This window comes from Rhinolophus hipposideros, assembly GCF_964194185.1.
Source record: "Rhinolophus hipposideros genome assembly, chromosome: 23".
In the NCBI taxonomy this organism is placed as follows: Eukaryota; Metazoa; Chordata; class Mammalia; order Chiroptera; family Rhinolophidae; genus Rhinolophus; species Rhinolophus hipposideros.
The window spans coordinates 26256456-26269269 of record NC_138069.1 but is presented as its reverse complement, the minus strand read 5'-3'; the positions used below and the strand labels follow the sequence as shown (position 1 = coordinate 26269269).

At 45.7% G+C, this 12814-nt stretch overlaps 1 protein-coding gene across 2 annotated transcripts in view; it reads right to left on the bottom strand.

The window, feature by feature from the left end:
- GALNT10 (polypeptide N-acetylgalactosaminyltransferase 10) overlaps positions 1–12814 on the bottom strand; it is a 189362-nt gene that overhangs the window by 70306 nt on the left and 106242 nt on the right. For both annotated transcript variants that reach the window (XM_081035187.1, XM_081035188.1), the window contains exon 4: positions 10182–10348. In XM_081035187.1, coding sequence (XP_080891313.1) covers positions 10182–10348 — 167 coding nt within the window. The remainder of the gene's footprint in view (positions 1–10181; positions 10349–12814) is intronic.

Here is a 12814-nt window from a genome sequence, read left to right as displayed (position 1 = left end):
TGGTTGCTCATAAATAATGTGGGCATCTCTGAAGAGGTTTGCATTTCTGAAGCAAACAAAATTAATTTTTTTTTATTCTGGGAGGAATGAACATTTTGGTCCTTTAGGAGAAGGAAGTGAGTGTATACAAGGAGCCCAAAGGTTGAAGAGGCAGTATGCAACTGTGAATGCTTTACAGGAACCAACGTTCCTACATCACACAAGAGGAAAGGATGTTACTATGGCCTTTACGCGTGTCTGTTTCTTTGTTCTATATAATGATGCAAAAATTACAGTTTCATGAGATTTTCCTTTTTGAGATAGTAAGGTAAGAAAAAAGAGAAATGAAACTTTCAATGCCCGTGAACACTGTATTGCTTGATAGTGCTACAATTTCCTCCTTTTGATTTTTGGAATAAATAAGTGATACAGAAATGTGTGGATTTGGCCTTCTTGATCTTCAGAGCTGTCAACTGTTTCCTATTTTTGGCTATGAAAATTTAAGCCTCTCGTGTTTACAGATCTGAAGGTGTCTCTGGATTCACATCAAACCGGAATTGGCTCTGGAGTCTGGCTGCCTAATAAAGACGTGACTGAACCTTCCAGGGGCTGGCAGTTCTGTGAGGAAACTGGGAAGAATCTCTCCAAGTTTCTTTTTTTTTGCAATGGGTCCATGTCACAGCTGCCCATGGGTTGGGTGCTGGGCAGTAGGTTAGAGCTAGTACCTACTTCTAGGCCAGTGTGATTGATTCACGTGCTAGGACCAATAGTACTGAGAGGATTTGGCGAACATGGATAGTGAATGAAAGCCGCAGAACACACTTGTTAGACATATGGATGTGTATCTAATGTCGTGGCGAGCACTTCATATCTTTGCCTAAAAGTTTTGTTGTTTCTTCACCTAAAAATTGTTCTATTTGGGAAGTGGGATATACAGAGGAGGTGAATTTCTTATACTTTGGTTTGAACTTGCTACAAAATGTGTATTTGCCCTGTACGGGAATGTTGGCCACTAAAAGGCTTCCTATAAAATTAGATACATGTTTAAATGGCTCACAACACTGGCACATAGTAAGTGCGACATGGGTGTTAGGTGGCATTATTATTGCTATTATTGCTATTCCCCTCTGTGATGAAGACAAATCAGCCCTTTCAGCTCCCCATTTATCAAGTTAAATGTGAATGACGGGAAAGGGACTTGGTTGGTTTGCAGTAGATCAAGCTAGGTACTAAGGGACCTATTACTTTTATTTCAGCCTCAAATCTCATCTCCCGCTAGACCCTGAGTAAATAACAATTCACATCAGACTTAAGCCGGCAGATAGGCCCAGGAACTTTCTAAACACAGACTATGGCTGGAAGGGGGCAGCTTTGTGACTCTCTCCCTGAGGACCTTATTTCAAGGACCTCCAATAAACTGCTCCACTGGGTTTTTGCTTCCCCCCATTACGTTTTTAAGGAAACACTAAAACAGTGGAAAAGGTTAGATTTTAATCCTCAGAAGAAAACCAGGAAAATATTCAGCAATTTTGCTGTGCCACGTTTTTAAAATGTAGAAAGAAGGCTTGCCTACCTCAGTAGAAGCGCTGCATTTCTGAAAATATAATGCAGTTATTTTCCACTACAGAAATGATTCTTTCCCAAATATCAGAGCTTTTGATGCTTCAGATGCAATCTGAGTGATTTCTTTGATATTTTTTTGCTATCGCAGTAAATCATTTATACAGTGCTCAATTCACAAAATCCTGTTTTTTAAAGATGCACAAACTATCCTATAAACCTATTGACTCCTGCATCCTGTGTTCCTGCTAGATAGACCCCAAAAGGTTTATAGATTTCCCTCATTATAAACTAATTGATATTCTGTAACCACTTAAATCTTAGCAGTTCTCTCCTTTGGAGTCTGACAGAGAAGAGTTCAGGATGTCAGATATTAAAGGAAAAGGGACTCAAGAAGTGTGTGGATTTCCTTAGTGGGAAGACACCCCACAGACTGATCCTTAAGATGTGGGTTCTTAAGATTATGGGACCCTCCTGTCAAATGGGATTACCAACCTAAGGGCAGGGACACAGTTTAGGCCACCTACCACCGATCTCTCTGAGCCTCAGTTTTGTCATCTGTAAAATGGATCTGCTTCACCTGCCCTTATATTTCCATAGAAAGAACAATATTTTACTTCTGGGGTGTTCGGGGAAGGGGATGCTGGGCAGGCCAAAGTATGAACTGTCATTTTCCCTGCACGGCCTGCTTTGTCCTTTCTCCCTGTGGTGCGCTCATTGGCACAGGCTCTGCCCTGCCAGGGAGGTCCACGGACCCTCAGCTGCTACGCCTGTCCCTGGGTCAGTTGGTTCAGGAGGAAAGTGGTAGGAACAGATCCATGTTGTGTTCTCTGGCTCTGCCTCTCTAACAATACAGCTAATATTCTGGGTCACTCGACTCCTGGCTCAGTCAACTATTTCACAGTTGACTCAGAGGAAGAGAGATCTGATAGTCATTTTACAATGACAAGGGGAAATGACTGTTAAGTGAGAGAAACTAGGGTACGAAGTTAAATATGATTGGATGTCCACTACACAAAGCGCAATGGAGAGGGACTAAATGTAGACTCACATTATGGAATATTATCTAGCTATTAAAAAACAGATGAGTTAGCTCTATGTCTATTGACCTGAGAGATATCTGTGACACATTAGCAGGAAAACAAAAAGAGTAATGTGTATAGAATGATCCCATTAAAATGGGGAAATACCACATAAAGATTAGGAATTAAGGTTCTAGAATCAGAATGCACAGTCTTAAATCAAAGCTCTGCCTCTTTGACCTAAGTACAGGTTAGCCTATCTCAGTTTTCTCACCTGTAAATGGGAATAAACACATTACTCTTTTTTGTAAGTATAACAAAGAGGTTTGAGATCATGGAATCCAGTGGTTTCACACTGAGGCTGACAGAATTCATGACAGTGGTAATGAATGGGGGAATGCATTTAGTGCACAGCAAATGCTCAGTATGTACTAGCTCTTGTTATTCCACACTGTTACATGTTACTATTATTATGCAGATGGTCTAGAATGATACCCACTAGACTGTTAATATTAGTCACCTCACTTGGGGTGAAAGATGAGGGGGATTGGGAAGGTATGCAAAAGAAAAGGAAAATAAAGACACTGGGAACCAAAGAAGGCATACAAATGGCAGATAAGCATATGAAAAGATGCTTCAACAGCAAATGTCATTAGGGAATTGCAAATTAGAACAACAACAAGATACTAGCACAGCACCAAACGCTGGCGCTGGCGAAGATGTGAAGCAACAAGAACTCTCGGTCAGTGATCCTGGGAATGCAAAATGGTACTAGTCACTTTGGAAGACAGTCTGACAGTTTCTCATACAACTAAACATACTGTTACTGGGTTAACCAGCAATTGCCCTCGTTGGTATTTATTTGAGAGTGGGAAACTTATGTCCACACAAAAACCGGTACCCAGAGGTTTATAGCAGCTTTATTCATAACTGCCCAAACTTGGAAGCAACCAAGACGTCCTACAGTAGATAAATGGAGAAATAAATTGCGCACCATCCAGACAGAGGAATATTATTCAGTGCTAAAAAGAAATGAGCTACAAGCCAAGAAAAGACCTGGGGAAACCTTAAATGCATATTCCTAAGTGAAATAAGCCCATCTGAAAAGGCTACATACGGTATGATTCCAATTATACTAGACATTCTTGAAAAGACAAAACTATGGAGACCGTGAAAAAGCGAACGGTTGCCAGGGGTTATGGGGGCGGGAGGGATGAACAAGCAAGCAGAGCACAGGGTTTTGAGAGCAGTGAAACTGTTTTGTATGATAATGGTGGATGCATGCCATTATACATTTGTCAAAATCCATAGCATGTACACCACCAAGAATAAACCCTAATATACACTATGAATTTTGAGTGATAATGATGGATCAACATACGTTCCCAAGTTATAACAAACACACCACTCTGGTACAGGATAGGACATCGATGGGGGGCCAGAGGCAGTGTAGGAGAAGCTGTGTGTGTGTGGAGTGTGGAGGGGTACACCGGAACTCTGTACTTTCAGCTTAATTTTGTTGTGAACCTAAAATTGCTCTGAAAAATAAAGTCTATTAAAAAAACAAACACTGGCGGGACGGGGGGAGGAGCCTAAATGTTAACAGTAATTGCCGCCACGTGATGAGATCATGGACGGCTCTTTCTGCATTTCCCACATTTCCTCCTAGCCTGTTCTCATATTGTTCCTTCTGCCTGGAAAATTCTTCCCCTCCTCCACCCCGGGGAGTAATATCTACTTATCCCTTGTGATTGAGTTTAGCTGGAATTTTCTCTGGGAGGTCTTCCCTGATTTTCTCCATCCTCCACAGCACCTGACCCCCACCAAGGGGTACATATTCCGTGGTCTGACAGTTAATTGCCCCTTATCTTGTCTGTCTGCCCTCCTGGATGCGAGCCTCCGAACGGAAGTCTGCCTTATTCCCAGAACCTAGAGCAGCACCCGGCACAGAGTCATTTCATGAATTTTGTTGAAATTCAGTTCATGAATAGGAATTAAATCAGGACAAACATAGAGAAACACAAAACAAGCAGCGCGCAACTTAAGGTGAAAGCACCCAAGTAATACAGTGAAAGTGGGGGATAGCCATCCAACAGCTACTGGAGGTAAGCTAAGGCTGTAGGAGAGATGACCGGAAACGAGGAATGGATGCTTATGGGCAGTGTCAAGAGCAGTTTGTTCAAGTGCCAATCGGGTCAGAGCAAAGGGATTCCCGCGCTGCTTGCTGTGTCCCACGATTGGCATGGTGTGAGCCTGCAGGCCAGAGTTAATTACCCCATCAAGGAAGAGGACCTCTGACCTGGTTCACTAGTGAGGGTCTCTACCCTGTGACCTACTGGTCCTGCAAGGTCTATCCGCCTTCCTGCACCACTCACTGCCAACCATCTATCTGTGCAAATACTTAAGAACTTCCTTTTATGGAGCGCTTCACTGTGTCCATTTTTGTTTGTTTATTTGTTGACAGGGACTTCAGCTGGGGAAAATGCTGTCAGTGAGCTAGTACCCATAGCCTTTCATTTCTGTACCTCATCATTCCAGGCAGCCGACAGTTCCTCTAAAGACAATAAAACCCTTTCCGTTACTGCCTATCCGAGTTTTCTACAAAACCAGCACTGTTTGAAAGGGGGGAAGGGAAGAAGGGGACTAGAAAGAAGCAAATGAACCAAGGCCCTGCTGATGCTTCCTACTAAAAATCTCCCGTCCAGACAGTGCAATCTGGAGGCAGGCCTGCCGCCCTACACCCTCACCTCTCTCTCCCACGAGATCAGAAACAACTCCACATCCTCCCAATCCTCAAGCAAAGCTCACACATTTGAAGAGCTTTCGGAGACCCCTAGATTCTGCAGTGCCCTATTTGTAAGCAGGGCCAGGATTAGTCCGGTGTCAGCGTCTGGCTCCACACCAGTCTCTAGTGCTGCCTGCACAAAGCTCGGGATCTTATTTCAAGAATTCATCTGCTCCAATTTTGTCTCCTACTCAAGGTCTCGACCCTCAGCTGAATTACAATTAGTTGCCCTGAGGATCCTGGAGGAGACTCATTTCAGAGGAAAATGCCTTCTGCTAGGCAGCGCCAATCCAGCCTGTAGTTAGTGTCTATGAATTTCAACTCTGAGAACGCCTCTGCTCATGCGTCCCTGAGAAATCTGTCTTTCACGATGGCCCATATTTGCCGTACTTGAGACAAGCCTCTCCATAATTCCGAAATTGTTTCTCCCAAATCTCATTTTTAAAACAATCACTGCTGAGTAAGTTTTCTTCCAAAGCTGCCTTAAGAATTGCTTCTTGAAACAAGAATAATGATTGCTTTTCTGAAAAAAACATGCAGGTTGCAAAATGTGACAGCTAATGTGCAGGACTGAGCGGCGTGAGGTAAGCGTTTTCCTCTGGGCCCCGATGCCTGATAATCAGTGAGAAAAAGAAGCAACATTCAGGGGCCTTGGTTCTCATTTTCATCTATGAAATGGGACAGTATTTGGTCTCTTTTCTACCTCATTGGGGTATGCAGATGGCACTGCATTGGATTAATACTTTTGCTCTCTGGAGAAGTTGATGCACTTGGAGAATGTCCTTCTTATGAAGTTTACCTTTTCTTTTTCAGTTGTTACAATTTTTTTATTGTAAACAGTGGAGGGGGTTGTTATTTTTATCTGAGTACAACATTAAGAAAATTGGGATATTAGAAGTGTAAACCATTATAGTCCAGGACTGGCTGTACTTGATAATGAGCTCTTTTTAGCAGGAAGCTTGCTCTTTAATACAATGGGAAAGTAATTTATTGAGACGTGTCCTTGGGGACAGAAAAGAGTAATGTATGTCTGCAGATACTCCATGTAACCAGCTCAGGTGATAAGGGACGAGCCTGTTCTAGGAGCCCGGACGCGGCATCCTCATCCCTCCTTGACAACCAGCTGGCTGTGTGCTCCCGGTGAAGCCATCCACTGCTCCAGACGTCAGGTTTCCCACTTGCGAAAGGAGCAGGCTGAGTTACAGCTCTGATTTTCACACATCTTTAAGCAGTGGAGCTCCCATTAGCGAACAATTTTTCAGCAAGCAAACACAGACCATGCCAGGAGAAGCACCTGAATCCCACTTGCATCTGTAGGTTTCTCCGTACCCCTTACCGTGCGCCCCAAGGCATTCCTGGGCCCTCAGCTGTTCTGGGGTGCACAGTGACAGCCAGTAGCCTAAATGACCTTGACATTTTTTGTAATTAAACAAGGAGAAATACTTGTTTCTAATCCAGCTGATGCTTGGTTTATTCTGCCTCTGGAGGGAACTAATGTCTTGTGACACTCAAAGACGGTCCGCCCCCAGGACAGCTGATTCTCCAGAAAACAGGTGACAGGGACCTGAGCCTGAAACACAAAGACGTGGGCCAGAGCCAGTCACAGAACAAACCGCTGTGCCTTCCACAGTCACATCCGTCTCACTGGCTGGAGACCATCCTGCTCTAGTGATAGTTTGTGTGTGTGGATATAGCTGCTGTGTATGATTTCTTCCTCCTTCCTCGTTCATTCATTCATTCATACATTCACTAATTCACAAACATTTATTACCCACCTGCTTCTAGACCACAAATAGTCTAGTAGAGTGAGAGCAAACAGGTGAACAGAGAGCCATGCAGTCACACATGGAGAACAGTGATGAGTGGGAGTGACGAGGGACCTAAGTGAAGATGGTGTGGGAGGAGCCAGCCGTAGGAAGAGCTGGGAAGAGGATGTCCAGGTGGAGGAAACAGCATGGGAAGATCAGAGGCAGGATGGAGCCCTGCGGTGGCTGGTGCTCAGAGCGAGAGAGTCAGTGAGGGACTGCCACCGTCACCGCTGGACTGCAGTGACGAGCCTGCTTTGAGAGGGCGGGCGGTCCATACCTGAGGGAGGGCTCAGGTGTTCACCCCAAGGAACAGAGGCAGTTTGTGCTGCAGCGCAGTACTGGAAATCAAGTCACCAGGGAGCAGTGCGCGCATTTATTTTCCTTTTCACTGCCTGGCTGCAAGCCCTTGGCCTGTGGGTGGCAGGCCCAAACTGGGAGAAGGCAGAGGCTGGGAGAGGAGACCGGATACAGGAAAGCAGAATACAGGGAGGAAAAGGCAGTGGTAGAGATCACCCATACCTTTGTATTCTCAATTACCACACACGGATGTTGGACAGTGAAGAGGGCAAATGCGGAAAAAATGGACTCATTTGGAATACGGTGTTGGAGGAATGCTTTACAGATACCCTGGGCCGCCAGCAAGATGAACAAGTGGGTCCCAGAGCAAATTAAGCCTGAAATGTCGCTGGAGGCAAATATAACAAAACTGAAGCTGTCCTACTTTGGGCACATCATGAGAAGGCTGGGTGCTTTGGAAAAGACAATAATGCTGGGAAAAATAGAAGGCAGCAGGAAAAGAGGAAGAGCAAACATGAGGTGGAATGAATGCCTCCATAAAGAAACCATAGGCACGAGTTTGCAGGTGCCGAGCAGGGCTGTGAGGACACTGCGGATATCACTCGTTCATAGGGTCACCAGGGGTCAGGGATGACTCAACAGCACAGAACACACACCGAGCACGGGCCCGGGGCTGCGGTCGCCAGGCCTGGGCCTTCTACTCACTGCCTACGTGACTCTGGGCAAGTCACTTAACCCCAGCTCCTCATCGGAGACTCAGGGATCCGAAGGCCTCACTCAGAGCATGTTCTCAAGAATAAATGAGATACCACACAGGCCTGGTGCATTTATGGCCCCTTAGATGGTGAACGGACAGGAGACGATTTAGGTGGCGGTGAGACAACAGGGCATTTGTTTAGTGTTTTATAATTCGCAAAGCCATTTCACCCACGGAAAGGGGAAGACCATGCCTGCACCTCCACGTCTGACTCCCTCTCCTATAACGCCCATAGGTAATGTCAATAATAACAATACCAAGCTTAAATGTTTATTTCTAATGTTCACTGTGCCAAGCACTGTCCTGAGCACTTTACATGCAGTGACTCATTTAATAGTCACAGCCACCTAAGAGATATATACCGTCATGGTCCCATTGTACAGATGCGGGAACCGAAGCACAGAGAGGTCAGGGGAGGAGGTCAAGGTCACAGATGTAGTAAGGTGACAGGGCCAGGACCAAAGACGTAACTCCTGCCAGGCTCTCTGCTAAAGAACGAACAGGGCTATGGAGACAAGGGGCACACGCAGGCTTCGGTGGGCTGACAGACCGCGCTGCAGACACACAAATACATCTCACATGCGGCCCTAGATGCTACTGTGACACGGCGAAAGTACTAAGGGAACAGAGGAAGGCGCGCTGGTCGTTCATTCATCAACATGTATCAAGCACCTGTTACCTGCCTAAGGAGCTGGGCGTGAGTGGTGAACAGGACGGAGGTGGTGGCCCCTGCTCTCAGACTGGACAGTCTAGTAGGGGAGACCTGCAGCCTCCAATGCTGACATGTCATATTCTTTTGTATTTTCATTCTGCCAGTGATAAGAGCTGAGAAGGACAAGGAAAAGGTCCCATGAGAACGAGTGCAGGTGAAGAGTTAGGGAAGACGTTTAGAGGCGGTAGGAATTGAGTTCAAGATGGGTGTGCATGTGGGTATGTGCACGTGTGCGCGCACACACGGACACACCACACCGAGGACTCTCCACTAAAGGCAGGTAATGAACAGTGGAGTGCTAAATACGAGGTGACAGGCAGGTCAACTTTGACTGTTCCGGAGTGTACCCAGTCTCCCTCTCTTCACTACCGGTTAGTGCCTCTGCAGGAAGGTGAGCAGAGGAGAGGACTTCTCTTGATTTTGCTGCAAGCGGTGAAACTGTGATGCAAAGAATACACTTGAGACCACTGGCTGGAGGGCAGTGTGGTCCAGTGGTTAAGATCATATTTGGGGGCCAGACAGACATGGTTCAGTCACCCCATCACCATCTAAGTGCTATGTGACCGAGCGTAAGTCACTTAACCCCTCCGAGCCTCAGTTTTCACATCTGTTAAATGGTGTGGCAGATACTATAGGGGGTTTCATTCGACACTAGTAATCCACCTCTCCCTTTCCTTTCTCTACTAAAGAGGCCCCAATCAAAACCCTCACATGTCCAGCCACTCTTGCAAATAGGCGTTCCCAGATGTCAGAGTTGTGGCCAAAAGTCTTTCCTGAATAAGAAGGCAAAGTCTTGCAAGGAAGAGGTTTTGCTCTCTTTGCCCTTCTTCCCGCCTGGAAGGTAGACTTTCCCGAGGTCCAGCAGCCCTTTTGTGAGCATGAGTATGAGGAAGCAGAAGAGAGAGGAGCCCGGTTCTCTAATAAGAGCCTCAAGCAGCTGTACCAACCCTGACCCTTATTATGGAATGAATAGAGAAACCCCTTACTTGTCTGAGCTATTGATCAAGTTTTCTGTTATTCGCATTTGAACGCATGTCGATATTGATACAAATAGGATAAAAAATGGAACCTCCTTCATGGTTGCTGTGAGAACTGGATGAGATAATGTGTGTACAGTGCCAGTTTCATGGCGGGGCACACAGCGAGCGTCAGTAAATGGGGGCCCATACGTTGGTGCTGCTGAAGAAGGGAAAACCCGCCAGCCCTCTGGTAGTCACAGGACACAGCGTGGAGGGCAGAGGCTGAGTGGGACGGGCCCTACCTCGGTCACTGAAATCATCCACCAGCACGATCTCGGCGATCAGCTCCGGCGGGGAGCGGTTCAGCACGCTGTGGACGGTGCGGAGCAGGGAGGACCAGCCCTCGTTGTGGAAGGGGATGATGATGCTGGTGTTGGGCAGTGTCTCCAGGTAGCGCTTGCTGACGCAGCTAGAGGGAGACACAGGACAAGGGGAGGACAGGTTCAGCTCTCCTCTGGCCAAAAGAGAACTCAGTCACGCACATAGTTTGGCTAATGGCAAACCCCACTCCCTCTCCAGCCTGCAGGGGACAGGTGAAAGTCACTTGAGAACCTTCTTCTACAGGGCATCCTGAAGCCCTGCCTCCACACTCTGCACACCTAGTACACAGGGATACATACACAAGCCCCCAAACAACGAGTGCTGATGCGGCGGAGCAGCACTGGGGCTCCGTGCTTTGCATGCACTCACTCGTTGAAGCCTTGATCGTGACAGGAAGACGGTTGCCCATCCTCAGCTCAGGACTCCACGTGGAGGACAGCCCTGCAGTCACACTCTCTCTGCCTGCTTCTCCACCCCACCCCCAACCTGTGCCCTGCCCCAGCCATTCCTCTCCAATGGAGGAGAGACGAAACCATTTATCCACGCCTCTGGAAGAATAAACGGGGCTTCACTGGCTCAGCCTCCTCTCCCTCCCCTCCACGGGCTCTACCAGCAGCCGGCACACGTTCTCCTCTGCTCTCCACCAGCCCCGTGGTAAACTGGGGGTGGAAGGCCCTGACTCTGGGGGCCTTTAATATCGTAACACCCAAAAGAATTAACATAGCTTCTTAAGAGCATCAGCTATCTAGTTGGGGTTCCAATTTCCCTGCTTTTCTGTCTTTTTACAGTTGGGTTGTGTAAATCACGATCAAGACAAGGTCCATAGACCTGATGTGCCTTTAGCTGATGTGTCTCCTGAGTCTCTTTTTTTCCCCCTTACAATTTATTGCAGAAACTGGGTCATGTGTCCTATAGGCTTTTCCACAGTCTGCATTTTACTGCTTGCATTGCTGTGGTGTTTCTGAACAGGTTCCTCTGTCTGCCCTCCTTTGGTTCCTGCAAAGTGGTAGTTGTCTAGAGGCCTGATGTAATTTGACGAGATACGCTGGTAACCTCTTCCTAGGTGGTGGTGTGAGCATGCCATGGGAAACACGCAACGTCCCGTTGTCTCTCCTTTTGTGATGCTGGTAAGCCTTTGATGATCAGTGTCAATCCTTTATTTCATCAGGGGTTTGCAAAATGGAGATATTGTAATTGTACCATTTTTCATGTACTATCTGGAATAGTTCTATCAAGAAAAACTACCACATCAACTATTTGGATCCCCTGAAGTATAGGAAAGACAGGATAAGTTCTTGACTCTTTGTTTACCAATTTTCAGAAGGACTAGCATCTTCCAAAGATGGCCAATTACTTGTTTTCATTATGAAAACTCATAATTAATACGTTTCAATTCAATGTGAGCATTATTCTTATTGGTTCCCAAATAAGCCCATCTTTAGCCCAAGGGAGTCTCCTCAAGTTGGCTCCTAATCCTTTGAACAATGCTGCAGAGTACTGATGGCTTCCTTGCTTTCTGATAAAAGATGTCAGAAGGCTCTCCAGGCTCAACTTGTATTACTTCCTGCCCTAACCTGGTATCAGCCATTCTGCCAAGGAACCCTGGCTCCTTAATTCATCCCACCATTCACACACTGCAGTGTGGGCACTAAGGGTATTCCTTACTACTGTGTGGGTTATGGTTGCTATGCCTCTGCAGTGGTCAGAGCCAGAAATATATTTTCATAGATACATCATGAGTTTATGCAGAAATTTTTTATTTAATATATAGGATTATGGAGTTTTACTGAACATTAATTTTATATTGTATCAGCTTTTATTGAGGCATAAGTCACATACCATAACATGCAACATAAAATTCACCCTCTTACACTGTATAAGTTAGTAGTTTTTAATATATTCACAAAGTGGCACAACTGTCACCACTATCAATTCCAGAAAACATTTTCATCCCCACCAAAAGAAACTTCATATACATCAGCAGTCATCACCCGTTATTCCCTTCCCCCAGAGCTTGGCAAACACTAATTTGTTTTCTGTTTCCTATAGATTTTCCTATCCTGAACTTTTTATATAAGTAGAATCATATAATATGTCATCTTTTGTGCCTGGTTTCTTTCACTCAGCATAATGTTTTCGAGGTTCATCCACGTTGTAGCATGTGCCAGTAGTTTATTTTTTTTCGTGGCTAAATACTGTTCCGCTGTATATCGATCTACCACATTTTATTTGTTTACCATATCCATCGACTGATGGACATTTGGGTTGCTTCTTTTGGCTACTCTGAATAATCTTGCTAGGAACATTCGTATACAAGTTTTTGTGTAGACATATTGTTTTAATTATCTTGGGTATATAACGAGGTGTCGGGCTGCTGGCTCATAAAGTACCTTCATGTTTAACTCGTAAAGGAACTACCAAACTGCTTTCTAAAGTGGCAGCATCAGTTTACATTCCCATCAGCAATGCGTAAGTGTCCCAATTTCTCACCAACTCTTGCTTTTGTCCATCTTTCTGATGATAGCCATCCTAGTGGGTGTGAAGTGGTATCTCA